This window comes from Physella acuta, unplaced genomic scaffold (assembly GCF_028476545.2).
Source record: "Physella acuta isolate Inbredline_101_S28 unplaced genomic scaffold, ASM2847654v3 ptg000804l, whole genome shotgun sequence".
Classification (NCBI taxonomy): domain Eukaryota; kingdom Metazoa; phylum Mollusca; class Gastropoda; family Physidae; genus Physella; species Physella acuta.
In genome coordinates, this window is record NW_026732322.1 from 680,805 (window position 1) to 697,500 (window position 16,696).

A 16,696-nucleotide genomic window follows, 5' to 3' on the forward strand; every position below is an offset into this window, starting at 1 on the left:
ATCGCAGTTTTCCTGACTATGTACTTGTGACATTTTGCCTGATGCAGTGCCTATCGCAGTTTAACTGATGCTGTACCTGTCTCAGTTCCCGTGTACTTTGTGACTGTGCTCATGTGACATACCAGCGCGTATTGGCACACAACCTCCTTGTGAGTCGGTTGTGTAGTTTTGTGTAGATCATGTGTAGAAAATGGATTAATACACTGAAGAATGAGTGCAACTGGTAGCAGTGAATTCAGTGAAGAAGAAATATTGATTATTGCAATCCATAAAACATTGTATCATGCGTGAACAAACCTAAATTAATTGCATTTTATACTGTTGTTAAGATTGTAATTATTGTAATTATGCATTGTAATTCTAAATGCTAAATTGTTTAAAATATTGTTTCCCAATTAATTCTCTCTAACTACCAAATATTTGTATCTGTTTCATGTTGGTCCATCTAAAATAATAGTTTTCTAACATCTAATACAATTTGAATCAAAAGTAAATGTAAAACATAAAATTAACGTTTAGATATTTTTCATAGCATATGTAGTAATTTTAGATTTTGCTAATTGTACATATTTTAGATGCGTTATTATTATCTGTTTTGTTTTATTTTGAATTTTTTTCTCTATAACCTTTAAGGCTTCATTTTTGTGCTTGTAAATCTATATATTGTTTCTGTAAGTTTATGCCTCGCTGGGTAATGTTCAATAAATATTCTTGACTGTTTCAGCTATTCTTTTATTTCTAACGTTTGATTTATTTTATATTTCTTTAATTATTAACATTACTTACGACACATTTATCTAAATGTCTTACATAATCATAAAAAATATGACAAACTATAATAAGTGGAAATATACTTTAAATTATGATTTATTTATACATAGATCTGGTTTACATAAATCTAGATATATGGTAGAGAAGTAGATTTCTATTTTTACTTTCATCTAAACATATAAATTCGTTGTGGACTGGACTATGACCAGCTGATTTTGACTCATGAGGCTCATGAATTGACTTAGTGAGATTGTATATACTTACTTCTGGAAATTATGTTGTCTTGAATCTTACTATTTACATTGTTTCACTGTTTGAAGCAAGCAATTTGGTTTAGACATCTCTAGAAATGTGGTGTATTGTATCTTATGAACAGAAAGTGACAATGTTCTAATGTCGATACGGGTGGTAATGTAGACTTTATGTGGTGTATAAACATAAGTGGTAATGTGCACCATATTTATTTTTGTGTGAGTATTTTACAATACAAATAAATTCCAATAATGTGCATTAACTTTTCGTTCACTTTACTAGTCTCTCCTGTAATTGTAACAATTGTAACAATATCAAACATAAAAACATTTCTATATGGTAAGTAAAACGTTTAATTAGAATTATAATATTCAAACAGATAGAGCTTTATCATCTTCTCAAACATGTGTCTTGATCCAAATACAGGCACACAATCAACACTCTTAAAAATATTATCAACTTAAATTAAAAACTTAGTATCCTTGAATAAAAACGAGTGAACATTGAATGTATTAAAATTTCTCCCAACAAAAACAAATCAACCAAAACTACCGTACCTTAAATACGAAATCTAATCAAAATAGAAACAAAAACAGGTTGTACTAATTAAACAAATTAAAGTAGTTTTAGATGCACATCTTAGTTACTGAATGCGAGCAAGATCCATTTCAGTAAAACAGACATACATGAAACGTTCTCTTCTTATTTACTTACAGCTCTAGCATAGTATGCGCAGATTAGTAAAACTCATTTATTCATTGGGGATTCATTTTACTATTGATATATATAGGTGAAGAACATCGGGTATACATTAATTAAAACAATGTGCAAACTGACACCTTTTTAATTTAAGCTATATTTTCTTTAAGTACAAATTAAATAATAAAGTATCTAGACCTATTCAATATATAGTGTAAATTTTGAAACAACCAGATGATTAATAAGAACGGAAGAGCTTTTTTAATATAACAAATATAGAATGAAGAATTTAAAAATTAACAATACATGATAGTTAGCCATCATTGTGAGTAAACATATTATTTTCTAGTGTTAATCTAGTAGTAAACATGTTATTTTGTAAATAAATAAGACTTTTTTTCTACTGAACGCTCAAAACCATGCATATAAACGCAAGTTGTTTCAAAGCAACATCATTATCAGTGACGGTTAAGGCATGTAAAGTTAACACTGTTTATATACATTTATAACAAAAAAAGGAACTTTTTATGAAATTAATGAATAAAAAAAGAGTCAATTTTGTTTTTATAACAAATGGATAAAAAATATCTTTTAAAAAAATGAATGAAAAAATATTCTAGTAATAATGCAGCAAAACAACATTATTAGTTATTCATTTAAAGTGATCTTTTAAAAATAATACTTTAAACTGAATAGCTTTGTTCATCATACCATAAATAAATAAACACAAAATAAAACAATAAAAAAACATGAGAATGCATATTTTAGAGGCAAGCAGTAAAAATAAATGTTGAATATGTGAGTTTTTAGCTAGTCTTTTATAATAAACACACATTTAGTGAAAACCTATATCTCTGTATTTTGATTAAACTGCAAGTTGTTTTTTCCTTAAACGTGTCACTAGCGGCCGAAACTCTTTCACAAGCGGCGACATTATGTGATATTATAAAAATATCTATACAATCAAGGTCATTTTAAATCTTACAGATTATCTAACACTTCATCGTCTAATATTAAATATATTAAGTTAATTATCTCCAAAAAAAATACACCATTTTAAAAACAGTTTATAAATTGAATACAGTTTTTAAGACTAAAAGTATCTAAATGAGATATTTAACACATGTTGAAGCCTGCTCTAATGGCTGTCATAATTAAACTTCTGATTTTGATTCTTCGGTATCTTCACTGTCGTTGCTCTCCTCGGTAGCTTCAGTTTCTTCAGTGTTAGCAGAAGTGTCATCAGTACTAGTACTTGAATCATCATCATTCTTATTGTCATCGACATTTTCATCATCCTCCTCATCTGAATCACTTCCGTCATCATCGTTGTCATTATCTTCGGTATCGTCAACATCATCAATTCCCTTCAGCCGTCGACTCGCTCTCTTGGCTGTAAGGAAGGAAACATTGGTATGATTTCAGCCACTGAAAACTGTAAGGTTTTTAAATTATGTGTAAAAGTATTTATAACTGATGTTGCTTGCTCTTATGTAAAAACTGACCAACCCATCAGTTTTGAAAACTGATAAAACAAATAAATTTCACTTCATTTAAATTACCATTTAAAAATGATGTTAAGATGATTAAATTTTAAAAAAATGTTCTAGAAAAATAAATTAAATGTTTGTTTGTGTTTCTATTTGTGCTTATTTGTGTAATTGTGTGTAATTGTACTGCATGACCCCCGCAATACGGTGGGAGGGGGGAGCAGGACGTTTAAGGGGACCACAATCCGATAGAAAATAACAAAAAAATGTTATATTTTTTGCAACTTATTAACAAGATAATAACATTATACTGAGAATTTTATATATTCCCAAAACCAGGGCAGCTAAATAAACACTTTTAAAAAAAAAAAGCCAGTGCAGAGCTTTTAATGGCCCTTAGCAGGGTGTGTTAATTTTATTGTTATCAATGTGGATGTTGTGGTGGTAGACCAATGGCTTCGGGCTGCTCCTTGTGTAGGTTAGTTTGGTTCTACCATGATTTTTTTTACACGTTATTTTTAAATTTGCTAGTTAAATTCTATTTTTTTAATACTTCCTGATGGCTTATTTAACCCTGTTGGATACCATGGCGTTCTTGGTAGGACAGTGGCTAGGTGTGTTTTAAGAATTAATTTTAGTAGGCTATTTGTGGAATTAGTGTTAGTAGTAGGGAATAGATTTTTTTTACTCGAGGCTTTAGCTAGTAATTGTTAGCAGTAGTAAGGGATATTTAAACATGTGTATATAATTATTTATATATTTTCCATGCATTTTATTTATGTTTCCTCTTTCTTTTCTCCCCACCCCGTTTCCACTGTGGTTGCATTTGCAACTTGGCTGTGTGTTTTGTATCTTTTGTTTTGAATGTTTTGTTTGTTTAGTGTTTGGTTCGATGTTTTGTTTGTATGCCGTGTGTTTGGTATGGAAGTTACTTAGCTTGTCAATTGCCGTAGGGGATTGGAAGGTTGTCTGACGGTCAGAAATCTAGATTATCCGAGGCTTCGAAGGTTTATAATATTCCATCGAAAGATGGGCATTTTATTGTATTTAGTTTGGTAGATTTGAATTATTTTATAATAAATTTGGTTCTATTTTTTTGTTAAAATTTTTTTTTATAAACTGTTAAGCTTAATGTTTTATTTTAGTTTAGACCAGGGGTCTCCAAACTTTTTAATCCGAGGGCCGCATTAACTATCAAATTTCAGTTCGGGGTCCAGTTTGGGCCGTAGTTTGGAGACCCCTGGTTTAGACTAAGGTTAGGATTTAACCATTCTGGATTTAGCCGTACTTGCACTGACCGGTGACAGGATAGATTATTTATAATATATATATATGTATATATATATATATATATATATATATATATATATATATATATATATATATATATATATATATATATATATTTATATATTAATGTGAACCTTCATCTTCTTAAGAACTTACCAATGTAGTCTTTAACTTGATTCGAATCTGGGAATACAAATATCAGTTTAATAGAATTCAATGGAAAAAGCTACCAGGTAGGCATAACTTTACATGATACATAATTTACATTAATTATTTAAATTAAAAACCTGGTAACTGTGTTTATGACACGTTTTTATGTTAACAAGAGTTTAAATGAACCAAGGTACATTAGTTTACACTGCAATGAGTGAATCCAATGAACATTGGTTTACACATACATTTGATGTTACATGAAGCTACCGGAGTTAAACCTGATACTCTTTATGGTATGTGCTTGTTCTTTATATTTTCCGGTGTGGTTATAAATTGTCTAAACAAGAATTCTGATATAAAACCTAAGTATAAAGTATGAAAAACTGGTTTCTTGGCTGCACAAAGCGATTCCTTTTACCAAAGTCTTGCACTAAACATTAATCCGGATACTATAGGATAAGTCTCGTAATTGCAAACACATTTCTTAATTTCATAAACAGATGGTGATTAAGTGCCTAATATATTGGTAATTAAATAAGAACAATGGACAAATTTAAAATAAAAATTCAGCTGTTAAAAGGGAGTTTAGTATGACATTAATTGCATATACCTCATCTGATATGAAATCACGTCTTATTACGGAAAAATAAAAACATATCAAACGCCAGATACTGACCAAAAGAAGATCACATACAAACTACAATGAGCTAACAAACCGAACCAAGATCACATACAACTACAATGAGCTAACAGACCGAACAAAGATCACATACAACTACAATGAGCTAACAGACCGAACCAAGATCACATACAACTACAATCAGCTAACAGACCGAGCCAAGATCACATACAACTACAATGAGCTTACAGACCAAAAAAAGATCACATAAAACTACAATGTGCTAACAGACCAAATAAAGATCACATACAACTACAATGAGCTAACAGACCGAGCCAAGATCACATACAACTACAATGAGCTTACAGACCGAACGAAGATCACATACAACTACAATGAGCTTACAGACCGAACAAAGATCACATACAACTACAATGAGCTAACAAACCGAACAAAGATCACATACAACTACAAAGAGCTAACAAACCGAACCAAGATCACATACAACAACAATGAGCTAACAAACTGAACCAAGATCACATACAACTAGAATGAGTGAACGGACCGAACCAAGATCACATACAACTCCAATGAGCTTAAAAACCGAACCAAGATCACATACAACTACAATGAGCTAACAGACCGAACAAAGATCACATACAACTACAATGAGCTAACAAACTGAACCAAGATCACATAAAACTAGAATGAGCGAACAGACCGAACCAAGATCACATACAACTACAATGAGCTAACGAACCGAACCAAGATCACATACAACTACAATGAGCTTACTGACCGAAATAAGATCACATACAACAACAATGAGCTTACAGACCGAACCAAGATCGCATACAACTACAATGAGCTAACAAACCGAACGAAGATCACATACAACTACAATGAGCTAACAAACCGAACAAAGATCACATACTACTACAACGAGCTAATAGACCGACCAAAAATCACATACAACTACAATGAGCTAACAAACCGAACTACGATCACATACAACTACAATGAACTTACAGACCGAACTAAGATTACATACAACTACAATGAGCTTACAGACCGAATCAAGATCACATACAACTACAATGAACTAAAAGACCGAGCCAATATCACATACCACTACAATGAGCTAACAAACCGAACCAAGATCACATACAACTACAATGAGCTAAAAGACCGAACCAAGATCACATACAAACTACAATGAGCTAAAAGACCGAGCCAATATCACATACCACTACAATGAGCTAACAAACCAAACCAAGATCACATACAACTACAATGAGCTAACAAACCGAACAAAGATCACATACAACTACAATGAGCTAACAAACTGAACCAAGATCACATACAATTTCAATGAGCTAACAGACCGAACAAAGATCACATACAACTACAATGAGCTAACAAACTGAACCAAGATCACATACAACTAGAATGAGCGAACAGACCGAACCAAGATCACATACAACTACAATGAGCTAACGAACCGAACCAAGATCACATACAACTACAATGAGCTTACTGACCGAAATAAGATCACATACAACAACAATGAGCTTACAGACCGAACCAAGATCGCATACAACTACAATGAGCTAACAAACCGAACGAAGATCACATACAACTACAATGAGCTAACAAACCGAACAAAGATCACATACTACTACAACGAGCTAATAGACCGACCAAAAATCACATACAACTACAATGAGCTAACAAACCGAACTACGATCACATACAACTACAATGAACTTACAGACCGAACTAAGATTACATACAACTACAATGAGCTTACAGACCGAATCAAGATCACATACAACTACAATGAGCTAGCAAACCGAACCAAGATCACATACAAACTACAATGAACTAAAAGACCGAGCCAATATCACATACCACTACAATGAGCTAACAAACCGAACCAAGATCACATACAACTACAATGAGCTAAAAGACCGAACCAAGATCACATACAAATTACAATGAGCTAAAAGACCGAGCCAATATCACATACCACTACAATGAGCTAACAAACCAAACCAAGATCACATACAACTACAATGAGCTAACAAACCGAACAAAGATCACATACAACTACAATGAGCTAACAAACTGAACCAAGATCACATACAATTTCAATGAGCTAACAGACCGAACAAAGATCACATACAACTACAATGAGCTAACAAACTGAACCAAGATCACATACAACTAGAATGAGCGAACAGACCGAACCAAGATCACATACAACTACAATGAGCTAACGAACCGAACCAAGATCACATACAACTACAATGAGCTTACTGACCGAAATAAGATCACATACAACAACAATGAGCTTACAGACCGAACCAAGATCGCATACAACTACAATGAGCTAACAAACCGAACGAAGATCACATACAACTACAATGAGCTAACAAACCGAACAAAGATCACATACTACTACAACGAGCTAATAGACCGACCAAAAATCACATACAACTACAATGAGCTAACAAACCGAACTACGATCACAAAAAACTACAATGAACTTACAGACCGAACTAAGATTACATACAACTACAATGAGCTTACAGACCGAATCAAGATCACATACAACTACAATGAGCTAGCAAACCGAACCAAGATCACATACAAACTACAATGAACTAAAAGACCGAGCCAATATCACATACCACTACAATGAGCTAACAAACCGAACCAAGATCACATACAACTACAATGAGCTAAAAGACCGAACCAAGATCACATACAAACTACAATGAGCTAAAAGACCGAGCCAATATCACATACCACTACAATGAGCTAACAAACCAAACCAAGATCACATACAACTACAATGAGCTAACAAACCGAACAAAGATCACATACAACTACAATGAGCTAACAAACTGAACCAAGATCACATACAATTTCAATGAGCTAACAGACCGAACAAAGATCACATACAACTACAATGAGCTTACAAACCGAACAAAGATCACATACAACTACAATGAGCTAACAAACCAAACCAAGATCACATACAACTCCAATGAGCTAACAAACCTAACCAAGATCACATACAACTACAATGAGCTTACAGACCGAACCAAGATCACATACAACTACAATGAGCTGAAAGACCGAGCCAATATCACATACCACTACAAAGAGCTAACAAACCGAACCAAGATCACATACAACTACATTGACCTTACAGACTTAACCAAGACCACACACAAGCAACTACAATGAGCTTACAGACCGAACCAAGATAACATATAGTCCAGTCTGTATACAGAACACATAAACACAATAAAAAGTACTAGATGGGGACCACAAATAGACAATGTACTGACAACAACAAAACATACAGACGACATAGAGTTGACATTAATATAACATACAGACCACACACATACCACATGTAGACCATATAAAGACTATGTACCAACCCTAATACACACCACTACAATATTACATACTAACTAAGCGATTTCGTACAGAGCCGACTGACACTACAACAAGATTAATTACAGACAACATAGAGATCACAACAAGACAAAATACAGATCATTAAAAACCGCATATAGATTACAACAATACTACATACAACACACATACAGATAAAAGAAATTAAATATTTATCACAAACGCACTACATTTTGACGACAACAAAAACAAATAAATTACAGCTTACATAGAGACCACATATAAGAAACATACAGATTACCACAAGACTACATACAGACCACAACAAAAATAAATGGACAGTTCAAAACTACAACAAGAACACATACTGAACAAAACCACCAATTTTTTAAAAAGTTTAGACAAGACGACCTTTGGTAATGTATATTATTTATCGGAACACTAATTGAAATTTTTATCCTACCACTACCCTACTTTTTTCTTACGTATCGTAAACTTCCGAAATAATAGCCCTACCATTACCCTTATTTTCTTTAACATATCAATATACTAACCGAAACCATCACCCTAGCCTTAGTGCTATTTTTCATGCCCTCACCAAACTAGCCTTATCTTAAAAACTGATTCCATGGCTAAACCCCTTCCCTTTTTAAAATCTCTTTTAGCCGCAGATCATTACATCATACCTAACAGCTGGATGGGGTGGGGGGAGGGGGAATACAGGACTTGATGTGTTTACAATATTCACATTGTTGTTAATCGTTTCCTTCATGACAATACCAGACGTGTTTCTAGCCAGGGTTTTTATTATTTTTTTACATTTTCACAGCCTAATTTTCAAATCACATAAAATTACCTAAGGTATCCACTATTTCCACAGGTTTTAAGTAGCAGGTGAGTGCAACGATAAACACGTTAATCATCATCCCTATGAGGAGTATAGTCAAACCTAGGATGGTGCTGTTGTCGCTAGGTTCTTTGGGTGGTGGGTACACTGGTGGCTGAGGGAAGGGTTTTTGTATGATAATTCCTTTGACCTCATAGAAAGCATCAGCGTCTTCTGCAACATAATTCAGATTTAATAAATAAAAAATGCAGTTGATACGTACATTATCTAGACCAGTGGTTTTTAAAGAGATTCCAATGGATTGGGAAAGTTTGTCTTAAGGACTTGTTATAGGTCAAGACACACACCTAACACATAATATGATTTTTGCGATTTGATTGTGTCAGTGCTGACGGTTCAAATACGAAAACGGGACATCATTAACATTGAAATAAAATGCCCTCGAAGAATTCCTTCAACGACACCTATATTGGCGAGCGTAGATAGTGTATATATGGTCTGTGACGAACATGCCTTTTATTTCTATATTGTTAACCTGTAGTCGACTTGTGAATGTCGTAATGGCACTTCGTGTGAATTCCTTCTTAATATTTTAACCACTACATAATATATAAAAAAAAACAAAGAATGTGGCCGGATGAATTTGTATAATATGTATTCACATGTTAAAGGAACTTGTTAGGAGTGAATGATTTGCAATGCCAAGTTGAACAATTCTAGACTAGCAAATGCAAAACTAAGAGAACACTTCCTTCAGCTGTATGGAAAAGGAAAATAGAAGAACACAACGCTCACTGAGTTAAAGATAAAGCCACGCATTTCCAAACTGGTGATTGAGAGGCAACAGAAGTCCGGATGTTTGGATGTGTGTCAGTAAACACGATAACTTGAGTACCGTTACAGCTAGGTTGATGAAATTTCATATACAAGTATTATATCAAATTTGTAGATTCGTGTCAACTTCACCGATTTCCGATAATCGGAAGTGAAACTTTTTCTACTTTGAAATTTTCAAAAGCCTATAACTTGAGTACTTTTTAGATAGATAAATAAAATTTCACATACAAATAAAAGATATAATTATCTCTGCCTTCTATCAAATTTCGGGTGATTTCCGTTGACCGGAAGTAGTAATTAACGATATTTCCGATTTCTCAAAAAACGCATATGAATTTATAAAGTACTAATAATATCCCGCACTATTATGCACATTTTGTTTGGCGTTTATTTGATGGGCAATTCTTTTTTTCCACGAGATTCTATTCTATTTTAAAAAGTTTAAGTAATTAAAAATGGTTTAAAATATTGTCTATATCCCGAGTTGCCATCCCCGTAGTGTTATATAAGAATATTCATAAAGTTTAGAGGAGATCACTCCCAGTTTATTTGTTTAAAATGCACGGTAGATGCACGGTTCATTTTTTGCACCTGTAAAATGTTTACCTGTTTTTATTTTTTTTATTTATATATTATTTTTCTTATTAAGAAGGCTCTTTGGATTTCCTTTACCTCCACAAAAAAACAGTTCAAGAACCACAAGTCTAGACAATATCAAACATAATTTTAAAACGCTAATATCAGTGCCTTCCAATTCTCTCCAACCCTTATTCTAGCCCAAATATGTAAAGAAAAACAACCTAAAACCTTAAAAAGGATATTAGATCTCACATAAAATTTAACACCTATTAATAAGCAACTAAATAATTTTCGAAGTATGTTAAATCATACATAGACAACAATAAATTTGTGTTATTAAATTTGAAATTATTATTGTTTTGCTCAGATTTAATAACGAAATCTTGCAACCTTTTAAACTATATTGTGTTTACTATAACAACATTTAAAACTCTAAGAAGGTATCAGTAAAACGATGCACTCTACTCCACCTACCCTATTGACCGTCAGGTCAGAATGGGTATCTCTCTCATATGTGTGGATGTTAGTAGCGGCGTGTACTAAATTGGCTGATTTTAGAATTAGGTTGGAATAATTTTAGAAACTTTAAGAGCCACTAGACAAATATGCGATAGCAACAGATTACGTTTGTAATAAGCTTAAAAAGTCTATGTAATCGCACTGATATTTTTTTAAACCTTTAAAAAAATGGCAGGCGGTAAAATTATTGTTATACTATTATAATTATACTCATTTTCATATTTTTGTATTGAATATAAACCGTTTAGAATTATTTTATCAATTCAGATATTTTGAAAATCGCCCTCAACTCCACCTTGAAGTTAACTGAAACGACCTTAGAAAGTTAAACAATGAAAATGACTGTTATATTACTAGTAATTATTTGTTTGAATATTTCTATCCTTAATAAAACCGGAAGTCATTTGTACTAATTTCTCAAATGGTGTAAAATAATCAATTTTGGTTGAAAAATATGTTTTCGGGCAACAACCATTTGGAACCATTCGGAACCAGCTTTTCAAGCCTTTTGTGTAAGGTACTCCCCATAAGGAGAGAGAGAGCATTTGAGTTTAAATTCCTTAAAAAACTTTGGCATTTGGAGTCCATATTATATGGTGCGTTGACTTATGAAAATAAGCTAATAATTTCTGGACAATCCCAAACGGAAGGCAATGATGAAGTAGAGAGCGAATTAGGTGAAGTCCCTGACCACTTTGATTCAGTTATATATTGGGGTAATGAGGAGAGCTGTTCTAATTTGATCCCGATCATTATACCCGCAATTGATCTTAGTTAGGATTTTTAATAGAATTAAAAATTTACATATTTACAAATCATATATACAAGTTTTGTCTTTGTAGTGCACATACATATTTATTTTTCACATATTTTTGGTGAGATAAAAATTGTAGGTTTAAATACATTATGTTTACAATTTGTCCATAAAATGTCTTTTGGACATGTTGTAAATTTTCTACGAATGTATGGGCGATATCAACTTGGCAATTCTAAATCAGACAACAGCTCTTCTTACTTCTGACTAGCCCAAAGTAAAATTAGTTATACAGTTATAGGAACAAGTCAAATATTAAAATATTTTAATAATTCATACATCTTATTATATATAAATATAAGTATATAAATTCGTATCAACCAGCTTTTCAAGCCTTTTGTGTGAGGTACTCATTGTAATTAAAAACTTTTTTGTTTAAGGTTTTTACAGATAACTTTACCTGCAGAGTTTCTTCCAGGCATCTATTCGCACCACAACCCCGGAATTGGAATTTATATAGAAATATACTTTAAACAATGTCAACCCCCTCCCCCGAAAATTTTAGTCCGCCCCCCTCCCCCGAAAATTTCAAGTGCCCCACCCCACCCGGAGAAAAAAGTCTGGAAGAAACACTGTTTAACTGCTGATAAATCTGACATTTAACAGTTCTAAGAAATGATTTAAACTGCTAGAAATTAAATAATTCAGAGATCTATAAAAGTACTTAATAATACTTAATACTTAACTAATCTAAACTGAATTTTTTTAGTTAATAATACCATTGATGTTAAAACGATAATGCTACCTACCTTCTTCACAAAGCTCGCCTTTCCACCCGGGATAGCAGGCACGACATGTGCCGTCCAAGTAACAAAATCTATTATAGCAACTCTTGCTGCAAACATGGTCACATTCCAAGCCATAATAGGGTACAGCACACTCTGTAACACGAGATACGATACGAATGAAACCAATGTGTACTACTATTTAATCTCTTGTTTAAAAGAATAGTGTTTTTTAGTAGGATGTTTGGGCTAATTTAACCTAATAAAAATAAGAAGAAAACAATAAAAATAACCCAACTGTATTGTGACACAAACCGTACTCATTTTATTTAATGAATTCTTTCTGAAATTTCATTCACTATCACCAAAAGTATTTATAAAATAAATAATTAGGTTACAAGTAAAAAAAAAAGAAGCGCGGTTGGGCTTTTAAAAAAACAAATCACAAGTACAACCCGATTTATTATTATTGCAGCATTTTGAAATTATGTAATGTATTAATATGTTCAGCCCCGATTTATTTCAGACGGATAAAAAAATACTAAATAGGTAAAAACAGACAGTCTATATTTAACAATTACATTTGCTCCGCACCGCTCTGGTTCATAACGCATCGTACTATGTTTATACTAGGCGGAACTATAGTGGCAAAAATTGGGTCTTAGTAGTGGTAAAAAAATTATAAATAGTAAACTGAACAGCTGTGTTGGGCATTTAAATTAAAAATAAAAGTGTAAAATCTGACTTTTTAATTATTGCAGCATTTTATTTTATTATATCCTAAACCAACTTTATGTTTCAGAATGATAAATAAATACTAAATAGGTATATACAGACGTCTACAAAAAAGAGACTGAATTACACCGGCGATTAAAACAGGGCAGATTATTTAAATTAGGAAGACATAAAATGATGGAATAAAGGCCGCCTATATTACTTATACATATATTTCAAAAATTAAAATCAGTTTGAAATTTCATTAAACACTACTAGTGTTATAATGCACCAGTTTAAAAAAATGCATGACAACGTTTAAATAACAAGCTTTTATGTAATAATGCACTGAAAAGAAAAAATCTTTAAATATATTATAAACCTCTACTGTTTAAATAACTATGAAGAAAAGCGTGAGTCGCTATAATATGTATTGGTTATGTATACTAATATTTAGGAAGCGACCCACGCTTTTCTTTATAGTTATTTAAATAGTTGAGTATTATAATATATTTAAACTTATAAATGCATTTTTTGCAATTTTTTCAGTGCTTAAATTTTTTTACATACAATACAGTTACATGACTAAACCCTATTGCGCACCGAAAGAACATGAAAATGAGCGTATAATCGTGCGGAAAGAATAGTGCAAGATTGCTTAATAATTTCAGAAAATTTAAATAGAATCATAAATAATGTATTAGGCATCCAATTAAGCCATTTTAAATGTCATATTGCATTCTTTAAGTGATAAATTTGAAACGAATCTTTCAGTTAGAAGTGCCCGAAATGTTACTCGCCGGTTTTGATCTATGACGACAAACAGACTGTCGACAGACTGGTGACAAAGAAGCAATGTAAATAAAAGCTTATAAAAATGCATACATGCGTGGGTCACTATTTTACCTATTGAATAACGTTACTATAAATTAAGAAGCTACCTACCCTTTTCTTTACAGTTGTTTAATTAGTAGTGTATTATTACATATTTAAAGACAATTATTTATTTTCTCCTTATTAGTACATAATTATATAAAAAGTTATTATTTAAACGTTTTTATGCGTGTTTAATGCATTTTTATGCACTTTTCAGTTGCATGAATGAAACCTCTTGCACACCAAACGAACAAGAAAATGAGCGTATAATAATGATTGTAAATAGTAGGTAACCCTATTTTTTAGGAAAAATTTATTAATTCATTAACAATTAATTGGGCATCCAGTTAAGTCAAATTTGATGTCAGATTGCATTGTCATCGTTTCTTGACACATGTGCCAAAATTGAAACAAATCAGTCAGATAGAAGTGCTTGAAATTTCGCGCATCAGTTTCGATCTATGACGACAGACAGACAGAAAGACAAACATACAGTGAAACAGACCATAAACCTAACACTAACCACTACCAACCACAACCGCAACCGCAACCACGATATCTTACGAACATAGAAATAGAAATACAGCCTCTGTCCTCAACGAACTTCTAAAAAAAGATAACATAAACACAAATATAAACACATACACAAACAAATAAACCGTAATCGTAACCGTAACCGTAAATGTAAACGCAAACGTAAACTACGAAAATAAACATAAAGAAAAAAAACCATAAACCAGTCTTTCTTAAAACCATGACTACATAAACATCAGCGCTATCCCCTCACCGCACGTTCGCATTTAAAACAACTATATAAATAAACCGGGAGTGATCTCTCCTAAACTTTCTCGAATATTCTAATATAACACAACGTGGGATGGCAACTCGGAATATAGACATGATTTTTGTTTACTTAAAATTTTAAAAATAGAATAAAATCTAGTAGAAGTTAATTGCACACCAAGTGAACGCAAATAAAAAAGCGCATAATAGTGCGCAATATTATTAGTACTTTTAAAATTTACATTAGTTTTTTGAGAAATCGGAAGTAGCGTAAAGTACTACTTCCGGTCAACGAAAATTACTCAAAATTTAACAGAAGGTAGAGAATTAGATCTTTTACTTACATGTGAAATTTCATTTATCTATCTGAAATAGTACTCAAGTTATAGGCTTTTGAAAAATTCAAAGTAGGAAAAGTACCACTTCCGGTTATCGGAAATCGCTCAAAAGTTGATACGGATCAACGATTTTGATAAAATACTTATATATGAAATTTCATCAACCTAGCTGTAACGGTACTCAAGTTATCGTGTTTACACACGGACACACAGACAGACAGACAGACACACAGACAGACACACAGACATACGGACAAGATTGCAAAATTATGTTTTTCCGTATCAGTGAGGTGTGAAACGTCGAGATTTGTAAAAATCTCGATTTTTTTTTTGCACGATTACAAGACTTTCTCTATACTTCGTATATACGAGAAAGTAAAAATACATAAACTCAAACATACACCCAACATAGCCATAAACCTTAACCTTCACCAAAGCCCCAACTTCTAGTACAAACGTAAACCCAATCATAAAGTCGAACACAAACAATAACACAAACATTAGCATAAATACAAACCAACCCTCACCTTAACCTCAATTAAAATCATAAACATTAACATTAAGATAAACCCTCTCCACTCCCCACGCCTAAAAAACAAACACATAAAAATAAACACAAAAATAAACATAAACCCTAATTCTTAACAAAACCTCAACCACAAAACATAAACATATTTACATACATAACATAAATTTTAATTTCTTCAAATGTAATTTGATTTTTTTATACCACGTAAAAGGTAGTAATTTGTACAATTTTGGGAACTTCCAATCGATATATTTCTCTAAAATTCGGCACATTGCTTTCGCGAATGGAAAAATATAACTGCGAAAATGAGGTCGCCTATATGGCTTATTCAAATATTTCAAAAATGTAAATTCAGTTAAAATTTCACTGAATTTAGTAAAACTATTGCGCAAGCACTTCCAGTGTTACATTGCACCCGTGTTGCAAAAA

General features: G+C 32.3%; 1 protein-coding gene across 1 annotated transcript; it reads right to left on the bottom strand.

Annotated features, from left to right (window-relative positions):
* Positions 1-1,437: 1,437 nt before the first annotated feature.
* Positions 1,438-13,183, bottom strand: LOC131951209 (uncharacterized; the record flags this gene model as incomplete). Its single annotated transcript, XM_059313546.1, has 4 exons — positions 1,438-3,115; positions 4,659-4,685; positions 9,563-9,766; positions 13,052-13,183. Coding segments are annotated over 4 exons (602 nt in total), but the record flags the coding sequence as incomplete, so codon positions are not given.
* Positions 13,184-16,696: the final 3,513 nt, after the last annotated feature.